General features: G+C 43.4%; 1 protein-coding gene across 13 annotated transcripts in view; it reads right to left on the minus strand.

Moving 5' to 3' along the window:
- Positions 1–17,920, minus strand: part of ESYT2 (extended synaptotagmin 2) — an 81,219-nt gene that overhangs the window by 6,106 nt on the left and 57,193 nt on the right. For 11 of the 13 annotated variants that reach the window (XM_042927264.1, XM_042927261.1, XM_042927263.1 and 8 more), the window contains 8 exons: positions 17,644–17,733; positions 16,881–16,976; positions 11,158–11,220; positions 7,850–7,924; positions 6,867–6,953; positions 4,657–4,806; positions 2,534–2,919; positions 1,288–1,386 (listed from right to left, as the gene is read on the minus strand). In XM_042927264.1, coding sequence (XP_042783198.1) covers positions 1,288–1,386; positions 2,534–2,919; positions 4,657–4,806; positions 6,867–6,953; positions 7,850–7,924; positions 11,158–11,220; positions 16,881–16,976; positions 17,644–17,733 — 1,046 coding nt within the window. The remainder of the gene's footprint in view (positions 1–1,287; positions 1,387–2,533; positions 2,920–4,656; positions 4,807–6,866; positions 6,954–7,849; positions 7,925–11,157; positions 11,221–16,880; positions 16,977–17,643; positions 17,734–17,920) is intronic. The other 2 variants (XM_042927262.1, XM_042927266.1) reach the window with 1 other exon arrangement.

Below are 17,920 nucleotides of genomic sequence, written 5' to 3' on the forward strand. Positions count from 1 at the left end.
TCTAGTTAGGGGACTATTTGCTGAGAGTCCTCTACAACAGTAATTATCTCACAGCAAGAATGTATAAGGTGCTCAATAAATAGGTTCAGAACTGAAGTCTACATTTATATAATTTCCTATGTTTCTAACAGCCTTTTATTATTTTTTTTAAGTTTATTTATTTACTTTGGGAGACAGAGAGAGAGAGAGAGAGAGAGATAGAACCCACGTGCATGAGCAGGGGAGGGGCAGAGAGAGAGGGAGACACAGAATCCAAAGCAGGCTCCAGGCTTTGAGCTGTCAGCACAGAGCCCAACGTGAGGCTTGAACTCACAAACTGTGAGATCATGACCTGAGCTGAAATCAAGAGTCAAATGCTCAACCCAAGAGTCAAATGCTGAGCACCCCAGGCGCCCCTCTCACAGCCTTTAATAAGATCCAAATACTTATGCCGTACATTTATATCCTAACTACTACTGAGAGAAGTCACACAGAAGGGAAATAATTAGTCGGCTCCATAGCATCATCACTAATCAAAGACAAATTAAAGCAACGCTGCCAGCTCATGTTACACTTACTAAATCAGTACGCTGCACAATAAACTTCCTGATGGGGGCAGGAGAAGATACACCTGTACCCTGGGTACCAATGCCAGCTGGCATGTTCCAGAAATAGTCTTGAAAGACTATTGGCAATACCTGTCATGATCTCATCAACCTTTTGAGATCCTCCGAATTACTGACAAAAACTTACTCCTGGAAATTTAATCTCAAAGAGACACTTCAAGAAAAATATGTTCATTACCATGTTACATGTAACTTGGACAATCTAAACATCCAGCCATATGGAATGTTGTATAAACTGCAGTAGAGCAGTTCAAGATGTAGTACAGGGGCACCGGGTGGCTGAGTGGGCTAAGCATCCGACTCTTGATTTCGGCTCGGGTCATGATCTCACGGTGCGTGGGTTCCAGGCCCACCTCAGGCTCTGTGCCGACAGCGTGAAGCCTGCTTGGGACTCCGTCTCCCTCTCTCTCTGCCCTTCCCCTGCTCTCTCTCTCTCTCTCTCTCTCAAAACAAATAAAAATAAACTTAAAAAAAGGAGTGGATTACAAAGCAACCAAAATGTTTATGAACAGAAACAATGTCAAGAACAAAAAAAGAATGCAGCACTGAATACTAAGTCTGTAGCATAACATCATTACTTTGTCCTTCAAAAATGAAATGGGTTCATCTGTTTAGTGATGTCAGAGCTAACACTGGCCTCTCATCTAAAGCCCACCTGGGGGTTCCCGAGGGCCCAGCTCACCTGCAGGAGTGCACGACCACCACAAGCTTGTTTCTCTGTGAGCTGTGTCGGATGGTCAGCTGGATCTGCCCCAGGGGCGACTGCCCCAGTGTCGTCCCACTGGGGAAACAAAGCGAGAGGTTATAGCTCTCCTCAGAACTGAACGGGAGTGAGTCAACTGGCACAAAAACAATCAAATTACCCACGGACTTGAGCATAATCTGGACTTCTATTAATCAACCAAACTCATATCTCAAATAAGGTTTCAACATAACTTAATTATCCAGAACTGACAGCTTTCCCAGTGAGGGCCCATGGTAAAAAGGAGACTCAGGAGATGTCCTCATTACAAACATCAATTCTGTGGTCTCTGCAAAGCAACGTCTAGCCTGTAAGGACCCAACTCTACGTGTGCTCCCTCAAAGCCCCACGTGCACTGCTTGCTCTGATTTTCCCGGCAGCCTCTCTCAGGAAGCTTCTCTCTCAGGGTTGAAGCGCAGACTCCCAAGCCTGCCAACGGTTGCCATGGTGCAATGTCCCTCAAGATCATCGCGGCTACTCCCCAAATTTAGCTCCTGAGAGAAGTGCTTTCTTATTTAAAGTTCTATCTCCTCCTAGAGCAAGAGAGGAAGGGACTGATTGCTTTCTTCTGAACGCTGAACCTGAGAAAGTACGCAGGAGAGAGCATGCTGAGTGTGGGTCACACGCGTGTGACTTCCTCAACCCCCAGGAGTGCGTTTCATCTCTGCCTCCGCTTCCTATGCCTCGACACACCTCTCGGAACAACAAACAGCAAGAACAGCTTCAAAGGGCCACTTCGTTCCTTCCACTGACGGGAAGAGGTTAACTCCTGAAGCTTATGATAACTGCAAGCTGCCTTCCTCCTTCTCTGAAGAGCCCAGGAGCACAAGTATGAATCCAAAGACTAGATAACACACGACCGGTGGTAGTAAGGGGGTGCTGAGCAAACAGGACTTGTTCTTCCAACACAGACACAACCACGGCACGAAGAGCGAGCATCAGCTCTAGGTCCCGCCTCCTGGTCTGAGGACAGGCACACAGGGGCTCAGACCCTCTTCTATTCACCCCGAACCCCACTGCTTCTTGGTCCCTAGTCAGGTCCTAGAAATGGCAGGTTTATTTTAAAAGGCAAACACTCAGTGAGCAAAAGGGCAGGGACACCTCAGGCTCTTTTGGCTAACTCAAGACGACGTTAGCACGAGACGTGTGCTCTGACTGGACAAGGACAAAGGAGGGGTCTGGTTACTTCTCTAGCTGCCGCAGCCTCTGCCGAAGCTCCTGGGTGGCGATGGGCAGGGATATGTCTGAGGCTATGCTTGGAGTGGGCTCCTTAACGGAGATGTGGCTGGGGGAGCAGGTGGCACTGGTCTGGAGGCTGGAGGAGCTCCTGCCCAGGTCGCGTGGGCCTTGGGGGCTGGCCTCCACAGGCTGGGTCCCCTCTTCCACGCCAGGCTTATCGCTGCCCCCGACGACTGGTGTGCACGGGGCTGTGCTGCCATCACCGGAGCCCGGCGATGCGGACGCGTGAGATCTGACAGATATTTCTCTCCCTTCTTTGGAGACAGAGGGTCGCTTTACTTGAGCTGAGTGTTGGTGGTCTGGGGACCTTTCTGGCTTTTCAAGGTGGAGTATCTGCAAGTGGAAACAAACACAAAATTGAAATCAGTGACACTAGAATGGCCTGGTATATGAATGGCTTTAGATGTACTCACTTGCCAATGTCTACTGAAAACTTGGCAAAAACATTATAAACAGTCTAGTCTATACGTCCAGCTACTCTGTTATTAGAGTGATGCCACATTATGGTAAGTAGAAAAAGGAGGGGCACCTGGGTGGCTCAGTAGGTTGAGCACCCAACTTCAGCTCAGGTCTTGACCTCACAGCTCATGAGTTCGAGCCCCGCATCTGGCTCTGTGCTGAGAGCTCGGACCCTGGAGCCTGCTTCAGATTCTGTGTCTCCCTCTCCCTCTCTGCCCCTCCCTACTTGTGCTCTTTCTCGCTCTCAAAAACAAATAAAAATGTAAAAAATTAAAAAAATGCCTTAGTTCTCATTTAAAAAAAAAAAAGAAGAGAAAGGGAAGTTTAATCAAAATTATCGCTTCCATGATGTAAACATAATTTCTCTTCGGCCTCTTCCGTTTGCGTGCATTCTTGCACAGCTATGGGGGTCATGTCATTGTTGGGCGAGCCTGAGCCACGCGCCCCCAAGAAAGGATGAGAGGTGAGGGCCCCCTCCCCAGTGGGCTACTGCACACACCCAGCATGAACGCCGGAACGGCCTTCGTGTCCTTCGGCTTGTGTGAGCACGTGAACCTTCACTTTGCTGGCTTTTCACAGTCGGTGGTAAGGTGTGCAACATTCCACTGAACAAGAGCCCACACCCCAAAACCCTGCGCTCCAGGGTTGCTGCAACAGTGTCAAGTCTCCCTCCTCGTAAAAAATAAAGCTGCAGCAAACATCTTTATGTTCGTGGCCTCTGTGCATTCTGTCTTCTTACTGAAGGTCAGATCTCCAGAGAACGGGTTCCTGGCCCAAGGGGCTCCGTGACCCGTGGTCTGCAGACACTGCAGTCCTTTCTGCAGAAACTGCCTATCTCTAGAGTTGGAACCAAGTGCAAAGAGATCATGAACACTGAACCCTCCACAGACCGAGGTCGCTTGGAGTTTTTAAAAAGTGGGTTCTTCATTTTAATTTGCATTTTATTTTATTTTAAAACAATGTTTATTTATTGAGAAAGCATGCGTGCACATGAGTGCGGGAGAGGCAGAGAGAGACGGAGAGAGAGGGTCCAGAGAAGGCTCCGTGCTGACAGCAGCGAGCCCCGCGTGGGGCTAGAACCCACGAACCGTGAGGTCATGACCTGAGCTGAAACCAAGAGTCGACTGAGCCACCCAGGCGCCCCTTAATTTGCATTTTAAAAATTAGTGAGTTTTAGCATTTTCCAATCCATTTGCCAGTTTTATTTTGAACATTTCCTCAGGCACTCACAAGAGTCATTGTCTATTTTGTACAAAAAGCCTGTTTGTAATTTCTACCATCTTGAAGAACTGTATTAAATTTTCTCTCCTGAATGACCTTTGAGAATTTAGCCTGGCCTGCTCAAGCAATCTGGAAATACCAGCTGGGGCAGATGTCTAAGTCCAAGCCTCAATTATCTCTCCCCTGAGCGCCTATAGTTGTCAGCAGTGGTTTCCTCCATCCCAGACAAGTGCCTTCCTGGCCCCAGGCTCGCAGCTATACCGCGGTCATCCTCCACGAGGGCCCATGCCCTTCACTACACTCTGGAGCAGCACCCAGGAGTCAGCCAGTCCGCACCCCCCCGCCCCGACCCCTGTCCACTCCTGTAATCGCTGCATGAGACTCCAGTACCCTGAGGGCGATCTTCATCTTCAGAGTGCTGTTTGGACCTGAATTACTGAGTTGAAATCGCTGGTTCATGGTCATGTCATTGCTGGTAAGCAGCTGACTGAGAGGGATCTTCAGGTGCCCCAGAGAACACTGATGCTGTTCATCTTTGACCTGCAGAACACACAGAACACATTTAGCTCTGAAGGGTCAAGACAGAAAATATAGAGGGGAGCCCGGGGGGCTCAGTCGGTTGTGCGCCGACTTGGGCTCAGGTCATGATCTCCCGGTCTGTGGGTTCGAGTCCCATGTCGGGCTCTGTGCTGACAGCTCAGAGCCTGGAGCCTGCTTCCAATTCTGGGTCTCCCTCCCTCCCTCTCTCGCTCTCTCTCTCTCTGCCCCTCCCCACCAGGCTTCCATCTCTACCTCAAAAATAAACATTAAAAGAAAAAAATACAAAAAAACGGAGAAATGTCCAAAATCAAGTCTTCTTTTTTTTTTTTTAAACTAGGCTCCATGCCCAGAGCGGAGCCTAACACGGGGCTTGAACTCACAACCCTGAGATCAAGACCTGAACTGAGATCAAGAGTTGGTTGCTTAACTGAGTGAGCCACCCAGGCTCCTCCAAAACCCAGTCTTTAAAAAATATCTCAGCCATCTCTTTCTAAGTAGTGTTCTCGTAAATGACGGACACAGTAGAAAACCTCTTAGAGACACAGAATGCTACAGTAAGTGAGGTTCCAACGAATCTCTCATTTCCTCATTGCACAGCTACAATGAGCACCAAAAAAGCACTGTGGGGTCACTTGGGGGGCCCAGCCAGTTAAGCATCTGACTTCTTTTAAAAATTTTTTTAATGTTTATTAATGTTTATTATAGGACATTAAAAAGACATTAAAGGGATATTCTAAATAATGTTGTGCCAAGAAACTCAACAATTTAGATGAAATAGATGAATTTCTTAAAAAACATAAACATCAGGGGTGCCTGGGGGCCTCAATCGGTTAAGCATCTGACTTCAGCTCAGGTCATGATATCACAGTTCATGGGTTCAAGCCCCACGTCGGGCTCTGCTGACAGCTCAGAGCCTGGAGCCTGCTTCAGATTCTGTGTCTCCCTCTCTCTCTCTGCTCCTCCCCTGCTCTCACTCTGTCTCTCTCTCAAAAAATAAACATAATTTTTTTTTTAAAAGCATAAACATCAAAAATCATGAAGAAAAAAAGAGATACCCTAGATAAATCCATATCTACGAATGGAATATAATTTGTATTTAAATGCCTTCTCATGAAGAAAAGTACAGGCCTAGATGGCTTCACTGGTGAATTCTTGAAGCACGTGAGGAGAAAGCCCAATTCTACACAACTCTTCTAGAAAAATGCAAAGAAGGGAACATTCCCCAACTCATTCTAGGAGGACAGCATTACCCTGAGAAAAAAACAAACTTACAGATTAGGATCCTTCATGACTAAGATACAAAAACTCAACAAAATGTTAGCAAGTTACATTGAATACATAAAAAGGATACTACATCATGACCAAGTGGAACTTACCCCCAAACAAAGGTCTGTAAGGTTTAACATTCGACAATCAACAATATAGTCCACCATGTTTACAAACACGAACATCATCTCAATAGTTATAGAAATAGTTATTGAAAATAGTTATAGAAATAGTTACAGAAAAGCCTTTGAGAAAATTCAACATCCATTCATGACAAAAACACGCAGCAAACTAGCAGCTGGAGTAGAAGGAAGCTTCCTAGACAACAGACCTAATGGTGAAACCTCAAGGCTTTCCCCTTGAGGTCGGAAGGGAGGGGAAGGGGTCTACTCGCTCCAGAGGCTGGAGGGCCCAGCAGGGCAAGAGGAGGCAGGAAAAGGAAGTGAAAGGCACCCAGATCGGACACACAGAAGTAGAAGTGACATAATTAGCAGACAACGTGACTACCAGGTAGAAGACAATCCTAAAGTATTCACAAAAAGCTATGAGAATAATCAAATACAATAATATAATATCCACATACAAAAATCATTTACATTTCTAGATACTAGTAATCAAAAGTTGAAAACTGAAAAAAATTATGTATCAAAAAGTATGAAATACTTAGGGATAAATCTGACAAAGATGTATCAATTATGGTGATGAGTCCATGAACTGTACTCTTTAAATCTGGGCACCTCTTTGTATGTTGGTTATATTTCAACAAATCTATTTAAAAAATGCAAATAAAATACCTCGACTTCAAGGTCCTGGCGCTTGGGATTGTGAATGAAGAAGGTGAAGTTTTCTTCCCATACAGGTTCATTGGTTTTGTACCGAATCTGAAAGAAATAACCAAGTATCAGCTCTGTGGTATTTTCTGTGGAAAAGGGCTACCGAGACTGTGGTTATTCATTTATTGTGTTTGGAAGCTTAGGACTTTAATTAAATTCCAAGACACTTATTTGCTGAGCATGTGCTGTGTGTTAATTGTGAAAAGTGTTCAAAGATGGAGACAGTCCAAAGCTTTTAGAGTGTGTCAGGGAAATTGACAGTTATGAAATCTCAACCTCTGAGCCCATCCCAATGACAAGAGTTCATCTGCTTGGTTTGGCCTTTGTTCTACTATTTTCCCAGGGACCACATAATGCTAGAAGTCAGGAAGCTTCCTAAATTGTGAACATTTTAAAGCGAACAATGGCCTGTAACTGTAAATAATTCCTGAAATATTTTCTTTTAAATTAGGAAAGTGGAACACATTACAACAACAGCAATGTCCTCTGAATGCCACAGAATTGTGTTTGTTGAATTTTAAGGACTGCTGGTTATCTTTCAAACAAAATATTTATAGAGCATTCAAAGGAAACTTAGAAATTTATACCATGTCATTTATCCACGAAATCAAGCAAAAGCATATTATGGCATTTTTAAAATTTATTTTTTGAGAGGGAGACAGTGGGGGAGAGGAGTGGGGGGGGGGAGAAGGGGGAGGGGGAGAGAGAAAGAGAGACAAACTGAGCTACCCAGGCACCCCCCTTTTTTTTGTTGTTGATATTTTTAAACATAAACAATACATTCGTTACCCAATAAAGAAGTTTGTTATCTGGGAACTAACTGATTTGAGAAAACGAGAGGAAGATATGGAAATCAATGCCTCACGCCTGCACTAGCAGCCCGCTGACAGTCCCCACCTAAGACCAGTAACAGTGACATCATAGGAAACCAGTCAGCACCTCACCTTGCTCTCCTGGGCCTTGTGTCCAACTGACATCTGGACAAGAGGGTTTGGATTGCTGTTTATTTTCTTCCCTGACTATCCAAAAACAAACAAACAAACAAAAAATAAGACAAAATAAGTAAACATACATCTTGAACTGGGGCTTACTAAAAATGAAATTAGTGGCTCATATGAATAGTCATTTCTAATTAATTCTGACACTTCAGTTACAGGGACTATCTGGGAACAATTTAACTGGAAAATAATTGCTGAGCATATCCAAAGCCATAATTGGGTCTACCATGAAATAAATTAAGAAAATTCCTATTTCCATATGATTTTTAAATGCTAAGGCCTTTTATTTTTAAAGCAAGCTAGTTTGGAAAAATGCAAACTTCTAAATATCTTTAATGCGAATTCCAGCTCTCAAAACTCATGTTACTAGGATAAGAAAATGAGTAAGTGCAGCAAATGGAAACAAAAAGCATGAGGAAGGACAAACATCTGGAACATACACTTCTGAATAGTCCCCTGGTGGGAATAATAAACACACTACAAAGTATCAGAGACATATCTTCACATTTTTAACTTCGTACCTTCTGTGCAAACATGTAGCTATCAGATATCACTTCTTGCTTACCAGCTCCTAAGTAATTCTGACTGGAAGAATAAACATCAATCTAGAACTGCATTAAATTAAGCAGATATAAATATAATGAGAAAAACTCAGGAATAAGAAAACAAATGGTGAGAAGCATACCTGAGCAGACAGGTGAAAGAACATAGTGGGACACAACATACATGGGACATGAGGTTTATTTCTAACTTAGCCCCACAAGAAGATGCAGTTAAATATCTGTGTTAGTGGGAATTAATTAGGTCACAAAAATGTTTTGTTGTTGTTGTTGTTGTTAAACAATTTTAGAGTCAATCCTTAACACTACAGCAATGATAGAAATAGGTGTCAAATTCATAGGATTATCGGAATATTATTAGCCCAAACATACAATGATAATCTATTTTCTGGTTCATCTTTTTGGTGTGAATAAATTCTGCAAAACGAAATAAACACCATTAAAAAAAGAAAACATCCAAGGTTATAAACTACTGTGGCAGAGAATATGAACTCTTCACCTAAATCCTTCCTTTACCACTGGAACCCGGAGTTCTAGGTGGGCACGAGTCCTCTGCACATGAAAATTCTATTTCCCAACTTCCCTTGCAATTGGGTGTGGCCAGGACGCGGGCTGGCCTCTAGTGAGGGCGCCCTCCTTTGTGGAGCCACTTTGGCTGGAGATGCTGAGCCGCGGGGCCAAGGCCAGGGTTCTGCTACGCTGGAGGGAATGAAATCGTCCTCTGATATAGCAACTGCTTTGATACAGAAATTGCTTCTTAGCTAGGGTAGGTCACTTCATCTCTGAAAAAGCAGCTGTTTCACTCCTAAAGTTACCGTGCCTTATCAATTTTGAGACACAATTTTTCTTTTTTTACCTTTCTAACATCTCTTGAAAAATTTATGGACCTGTTTCGGGGCGGATCCCAATTGGGACACAGTTGTTCTTGCCTTAACCAATTTATTTTGCTTCTCTCTTCCTTTTGTTGTGTGCATGACATAATAAAAATCTGTATTTATCCTGAGTCTAAGAATTCTTCCAGTAGACACAAACACTATCAAACCTTAATGGAGCTTTTTTTTCTTAGTGGCACCTAAAATAATGGTGTATTTTTAAACAAATGATGTTCCAGATTCTATGAAAGAGGTTAAATCGTTAAGTCTTGTACCACAATGCAGTAGTCAAAATGCATCAGCCCCAGTCAGATACACAGGTATAATGAAAGTATGAGTTTTTATTTTATCTTTTAACATTTTATTTTTTAATTTTTTATATGAATTTTAAGTAGGCACCACAACCAACGTGGGGCTTGAACTCACGACCCTGAGATTAAGAGTCGCACGCTCTACTGAGCCAGCCATGCATCCCGAAAATGTGAGTTTAAGTTAGACTGTCTTGAATTAAGTTTCAGTGGTTTACAACTGATTGTTGAGACCTACATGTTTCATCTATTTGAACTTTGGTTTTCATGTTTAAATAATGGCCACAATGCCATTTCCAAGGCCTTGCCGTTACACTTAAATGAAATGGTAAAATATCAATTAAAATGTACATATTATGCTAGCTACACTGAGCACTTTTTACACGTGTGATCTTATTTAATTTACTCGATACTCCTAAAAAGATCCTATCACTTCCAGTCTATAAGTAGCAGAGGACCGGACATCTCACTACAGGTTATACTGAGGAGTTGGGCAAGGCTGCAGTTCAAACCCAAACAGTCTGACTTAGAGCCTTCATTGCAACCGTTTCGTCTCGCTGGTCAATGATCCCCAGACATCAAAGAAACGGTGAGGAAAGACTTGATCTAATCCCTTCCAGTGTTACTGGAGCGGTTACTTCAACTACCGTGCTAACCACTACTGCAAAGGAGTAACTCACTGCTGGGTCACACCTCATGGCCTCAGTACAGGTGAGGACTTAATAAATTTACAGCAGAAAGCAGACATTTTGTCAGTCTTCTTCACTCAAAATTTAACTTCTTTTTCTAGATGAAGCTGATTCAAAACCATTCCTTCGGACAGAATTTTCTTGAGACCATTATATTTAAATCCCCCCCCCCCCCGCCCCAATATTTGATCCTAAAATGTTCGAAAGAATCGGAAAAAAAATAATAAAACACTGTAAGTCATAGAAAACTTTTAACAATTTGGCCAGAAAATACATGTTCATGTTGTTTTAGGGAGTGGAGCTTAGTTTTCAATATACCTCATTTAATGAAACTTAAAGCTTCTCAAAAGATCTGTCACCCAAACCCAGCAGCACCAAAAGCCATGAGGTCACCGACTCAGACGGCCCTAACTCAGCATATTGGAAGAGGTGATTTCTAAATGGATAGTCACAGTGCACAAGGAATACCTTGAAATCATAATCTAAAGATTGGTTATGTTTTTAAATAGACCTTCTATTTCACCATTTTCACCAATTCAAATCCAATTAAAATGCAGAGGATTTAAAAGTACCTTAGATAGTGCTGCCTGAGGCCAACAAAACAGAAGTCTAATTTACCATATTGGTACTTTATAAAATTTATCTTCAAAGCTGACTTAATTTCTTCTAACTACTAATTCTTGGGTAAACAAAAAAAGGATCCAACTAGACAATTAATTACTATATTACTATGGGAGACAGTTTGTCAATAAACCCATGTGAGTTAAAATATCATCTCTTTCAATATGTTTCAATTAAGTTTTCAAAGGGAAACTATTAGTTTACCTTTAAAGCTTTCTGAACTGCAGACTTCTTCAAGACATCAGGGTTAAATTCTAATGGGTTACTCTTTCAAGTCAGAAGAAAATGAATATACCAAGGGTTAATAAAACATGCAATGAGGAGTTTATGTAAGGTTAATAATGACACGAAAATTTATGAGAACAAACAAAAAAATCTTTAAATGAAAACCACCAACAAGAATGACACAGTAAAAATCATTTGTAGCACATACAATTCTTCTTTATGCCCAAGATTTTATCTTAGGATAAACCTTTAATCTATAAATATCAAAATACATTTCCTCTGATTACTGTGATCCTTTACGATTACTGTTCTTTCACTCCCACCCCTCTTGTCTTTGGGATTTGAAAAAATCCAGGAGTGATACTTTAAGAAAGGGTTCTGTTTACTATTCTTAACCTGAATAAACTCATGAAGACGTCACCCATGACAACACTAAAGGTTTTATCTGACATACAAGTGGATGGGCTCAAGATGCCCACGTGGCTCTCAAGCCAAATCACACCCCATACGAGCAGCTGACCCTTCCCTTGCTTCTGAACTTTACCTTCGTGCAAAACCACAGCAGAAGTGGGCCTTTTCCACTTCGCTGCCATTCTCTCCCGAGTATCGAACGCAGGGGCTGAACACTTCGTTTCAAAAGTGTATCCTGGCTTTAAAGTTCTATTATTACGGGTTTTATGTCCTAGTTTCATTGACTTTTTTTTTTTTTTCCATATCATTACTTTCTTGCCTTCAAGAGGACAAGGCAGAGCTGTCTGTAAGCTCCTTCAAGGACTGACATTTAACATGGAAGATTTTATCATTTCGGTTGTAATTAATTTCAAATGACAAACTGCTTTTTGTTATGTTTTTATTAAACAGCAGACATCATGGTGAAGAAAGATAGACAGCCAACTTCCCAGCCTCCGGTGGCCATGGCAGGCTGGGCCAGATGAGAAGACGGAACATCCAGCCCAAAGGAATTCACGTGACATAAAGGCCAGACCACTGCGGCGGCCTGTGGAGCTCTAAACACTGGACCCACCAGATGGGCCAGGTGAGGCTGGGAACCTCCGCCCTGACATGTGAGGACCGCCAACCCTCAGGTGTCACGGAAACCTCTGCTGAAGCTCACTTTGGGTAGGTGTGATGCACATCTCATTCTAACACGCACAACGAAAGCAAAAGTGAGGAGAGAGGCCGTGGTGTGGGTGGCAGAGCTAGAGAAGCGCTGTGAGATCGTGGGGGGCTGCGCAGGCTCGAAAGAGAGACGGGCCAGATCACATGGGGACACTGGGAGGGGGCCAGCGTCGGCCCGGACGTCACGGCACCTTCCAGCCTCGGGCTGCTCCCCACAACTGGAGGCAGTAATAACCTGCAGTGTAGCCGCCCGGACTTTTTAAAGATTTGTATTTTTACGTAATCCGACACCCGATGTGTGACTCGAACTCACAACCTTGAGATCAAGACTCACACACTCCACTGACTGAGCCAGCCGGGTACACCCCCTTTTGGTCTTTAAAGACCTTAAAGTAATGCCACCTGTACTTTTTACAAGTGAAATGGCACCTTGTATCATCACACCCAGTGATCTTGCTACTGTGTACCAAGTATCCAATTTTACGGATACCAAGGAGGCAACAGTGTGAACACTCATCTCAGATAAACCCCACGGACAGCTCTGTGAACTCACAAACCTGAAGTGGTAACAACCTCACTCTACACTAGCATGGGGTAGACAGGAGGGGTCACAAGGCAGAGTTCAAAGCCCAGCTCTGGTACTGACTAGCTGCGATCTTGGGTCTCTAACTTCTGTCCCTCACACTCTCTGTGCTGCCTCAGCTTCCTTATCTGAAAAGTGATGTGATGGGGAGATTAAACAGGGCGGACAGGGAGAGCCCTTGGAAGGCGTTCAGCAAATGCGTGTTACTATGTAAGTCCCAGGTTCCCAGGTTGGAAAGCTGGCCACTGGAAGCCAGAGAACACCCTCGGCGCTCCAGGGTCACATTCAGCTCCAAATCTGATCAAAACAGGAGGGCAAAGTGCCGACAGTCTGTATCGTCAAGAGACTGTTTCCACACGGGAGAAAGTCCTGTAGTGCCAAAGGTTCCCAGATGGCGGTAATGCATGCATGGGGCTGCAAATTAAGTATCCTGAGTAGGTAGAAGGTACAAGACCAACGGGGCTGGCCTTTACCAGAAATACCAACAGTCTCAGCCTTTGGGGGAAAATTGAGAAAGCAATGATTTAACCTGACGATAAAATCCAATTTTCTTTAAAAAAGAAAAAAGGCAATCAAATCTGGTCAAATTAATCTCATAAAACACTGTGCTGATGCCTATGATTGAATCACTAAGCAGCACTACTGTATGATTTTGATAATGTGGGAGGGAAGTTGGTTTTGATAAGCTAGCAATGTCTTAGCTCAAGATCATAAAGCAATTAAAAAATCCTGACACAAGGTCAGAAATATTTCCCTTTAAAGAAAGCAATTACTGAATGAGGAAACGTAACTTAGAAAAACCACTGCAGACTAACAGAGTTTATGCAGGAGGGTCACACTGTTGTCCACAGCAGCTTACAACCGTCACTAAGAAACACTCAAAATATAAAGTCATTTCATAACTCGAGAGTTACAGAGAATGTTTGCCAACACGTACCAGTGACCTCATCTTGACTTTGAAAACACCTCAAATAGCAACAAGCAAGCAGAGTGAGGAAGGAGACCACGGTTACCATTTCCTACCCACGTGACTCTCAACAGCTCACCTAACCCATCAGGGTCTCGATGTCCCTCACGGATAAAATGGGGCAAAATACCTATTATTCAACTTTTGCCCCACCCTTCTTTGATAAGAATACACTGAAAGTGCACGTGGAAACAGAAATGAAATCCCTTCGAGAACACAAAGCATTACTACCACTGTTAGATTCAAGGGCTGAAGAACTTTATGAATCTCACTAAGTTATTGAATTAAATCAGCCCAGAAAGAGTAACTTTCTAGACTAATGACTAAGCCATCGGTGACTTTCTTTGACCCTAAAGCAAGTAAAAACAACTGTCTGCTACAAGCACCAAGAACAGTAGTACCAGGAATCAGGGCCCCAGAGCAAGACCCCATGAAACAGACGTAAGAAGATCAAAGTCAGCTTCCCAAATAAGTGGGTTAGAAATGCTCAGTTATCCTCTCCTGGATATTCTTTAAGTTCCTTAAAAGAAGCTGAATCATAAACTCAATGTATTTTGTTCTCCCTTAGGAGCTCTGGTTAAAAAGAGGAGAAGGCACGTTTCCAGGGCAACAGCTGGACATCCGTCTTCACTGACCATCCCCACAGGTACAGCTGGCACTTCAAGGAAGGCCAAGTTCTGACACTTCTGTGTTTCATCAGGAGGGAAAAGGAGATCTAAGGACGTTTTCTGAAAGCTTGCAAATAAACATTTACATCTCACATTGAGATGAACCCTCAGAAAATCGGCTTTAATTATTATGGTTTCATTTTCCCCTCAGAAGAATTTTTATCTTTATTTTTTTATGGGCCAGTAGCAGCTTAGGAATGTCAGGATTCTTCACGACTCACCAGATTTGTTCATCTCATCATCAGATGTAGTCACCAAAGTTGGTTACAGCAGTGTTACTTTTACAAAACAAGCACAAAAGAAACACACGCACAGTAACTGAAATCATGCAAGAAAATTAAAAAAGCATGCCACATCATTCCACCATTGAATAGATGGCATTAGAAGTTCCAGCCCACATTCTAGCAGTCTCCATTAAAACAAAAGGAAGAAAGAACACTGGAGAACTCACAAATAGTGCTCTATAGACTGAGGTAGTATTTTCACAAAACACTAGTCCCGACGCTCGCCTCTCTTTTAAGTAGCCACACCCAAAGTTTCCCTCGTAGATACTCTTAGGAGAGTGGAAACAGGAGGAGAAAGCAAAGAATGGTGGACCGCGGTCAGTGAACGCACAAGAAGCACTAATAAACAGGATTGCAAAAGGCAGAGTCAAAGCATCCCACAGAAACGCAGGAGAACCGGTGGGCAAACGCTGTCGTTTAACTTAAACACCCGAGAGGGCAGCGGTTTTGCAAAGATCCTTTGCCTCTGACACACAGAGCATACTTCATGCACAGAGTGCCATTTTAATAAAAGGTTAATAAATTCATTTTTGCTTTTGTTTTGCTTACGTGGTATTACTCAAATTTCAATTTAATGACAAAATACACACTTCGAAAGAGGCCTAATTCTTTCTTGCCAATTCACTTAATACTATTCTCCGTATCCTAAAATATATAACAAATTCACTTCCATCAGGCATTATAAAAGACTGTAAAACAAACATTACTGTGATTAAAAACCAAAAAGTTCTACTGTATGAGAAATTCTGCAGGAAGGTTAAATAACAACAAAACAACTTTCCCCAAATTGAGATCGTTAACGGAAAAAGTCAGAGTTTGAATTGGAAGACTGGCCAAAAGGTTAAGTAACATTTTAAGAAAAATTAAGAATTTATGAAGTTAAAATTAGTCAAGAAACCTTCACTGAAAGAAAGAGTACAGTTGCATATAATTACACAGTGTTCACTACATCTTCCCAGTATAAAAACAGATCAATTACATTTTGTCAAAAACCTTAACTAAAACACAGGGATGCACAAAGTACATTTACTTTGCTTTGAGCTAAGTGCAAGTAAAGTGCAATTTTCAGAGCCTGAAAGGCACTGGAGGAGAAGTGGGGTGTGCACTCCGTGGGCTTCCGCGGGGAGGTGAGACGAGGACAGTCTGACGTGAGACACTTGGATGCAAACTGTGAAGGGCAGTAAACACTCTGCTTTCTCGTCTGTCTCCACCACGTCGATGCCAACAAGGAGAGGACACAGGGAGACTACATGCAAATGCGCCGGGATGGATGAGCACTTATTATAGGCTTAGCAAGAAAACAGCCTGCAAACCTCAACAGAACTGGTCTGGTGTTTAACACAGTGAAAGAAGGCAGGAATGACCATCCGCTGGGTATGGGAACTGGCACTCAAAAAAAGTGATCAAAACAATGTAACATTTATATAATGATCACATTACCCTAAATAGTGGATTTAAAGTACGGTGGTGGAGGATCCCGTGAGACTTCACATGAACAGAACGGTGGGATTTTTCTTCCCCACAGCTGTGGTCATTACCTATAAAAGCTGCACTTCACAGTGTTTTCTAAGAGCAAACAGTTCTGATGCAAACAAGCAGGGGCTCTCCCTCCGGGCCGTGGGAGCCAAGCGGGACAGGGCACCAGGGGCTCCAGCCAGCGCCTGTCCTACCAGGCTGCCCACCGGCCGTCCTGCCACGCCACAGCCAGAGTGGACTCTGGGGCCGTGGACAGAGCTGCTTTGTTTTATTCCCATGCCAGAGAAGACAATGTCCATCCCTAGGGAACTCCATTTTAATAATTAGTGATTTTCTACGGAGTATCTTCTTCCCTAACTACCAGGCACATCCTTTTCTTATGTAATGGAGATTTCTTCATAAAGCATGTCAGAGTAAAGATAACTCTGAACATTCTGGACAATCAGTAAGATGCAGAAACATAAATTACACTCATGAAGCAAATACACACTGACCCCTCCCCTTTGCTGTTCTCCTGGGAGCAATACTGGTGACACGGTGTGGCTCAACACAAGATCTACTGCCAGAAAACGGGCACCCAAGGGAGCTCCCATGGCATTACCTACCGGAAGGTTCCTTGCTGAATCCAAATACAAGATCAGCAACGAAGAGGAAAGACCATCATTGGCTTGGTCTTTGTCAGCCCTGATGTCTGTCAGCACCTACAAGGAAAGGACAAAAAGCCTCAGCAGGTGTGTTTCCAGAAGATTTTAGAGTACTTCTACCTGATTATGTCTGTAATGCTCAAGAAAATAAGAAAGGTGGTGAAATAAACCACCCAATATATGCAACACAGAGAGAATGAAAACACTAAATATATTTTAATGACAATCTACACAAATCAGGGGCGACTGGGTGAGCAGTCGGTTGAGCCTCTGACTTTGGCTCAGGTCACGATCTCACGGCTTGTGAGTTCGAGCCCCGCGTCGGGCTCTGTGCAGACAGCTCAGAGCCTGAAGCCTGTTTCAGATTCTGTGTCTCCCTCTCCCTCTGCCCCTCCCCCACTCATGCTCTGTGTCTGTCTCAGAAACATAAAAAAAATTTTAAAAAAATCTACACAAATCAATTAAATAAAGCACAGGTGATCTGCGGCTCGCCAAACCCCCAAAGTATATCAAGCACAAAACGTGAAGATCTCGTAAAGCAGGTGGGAAGGACCTATAAATCCTTCTTTTAAAACATTCCGGTACCTTTAATTTACCCCTGATGCAACTGTAGTGACTTAGAGCGCAACAATCAAAACCACTGCTGTAATTTTTGTAAGCCAAGTAGCCATGCAGTCTAGAGATTCTAATCTCAGCTGTCAGGGGAAACACTCCATCACGGCACCTTATCGAGGTTTGAAGCATTTGGCATCAACGTGAGCCACTCCAGTTTCAAGTGCAGCTTTCCTCTTGGGACCTCGTCCAGGGTGAACCACTGAAGAGAGAATGTGAACGTTCACAACAGCTCTCCTGAGTCAGACTTTCCAGTCAAGCAGTTTCCACAAGTGTTACGAGCCGCTCCCTGGGAGGCACTGACTGTTTCTGATTACTGCTGAAGGACGGAGTCCTGCCCGATCTCTAATGAGCTGACGACCCCAGACAGCAGCCGCTGGAGCCTGGCC

The sequence above is a fragment of the Panthera leo genome, chromosome A2 (assembly GCF_018350215.1).
Source record: "Panthera leo isolate Ple1 chromosome A2, P.leo_Ple1_pat1.1, whole genome shotgun sequence".
Classification (NCBI taxonomy): Eukaryota; Metazoa; Chordata; class Mammalia; order Carnivora; family Felidae; genus Panthera; species Panthera leo.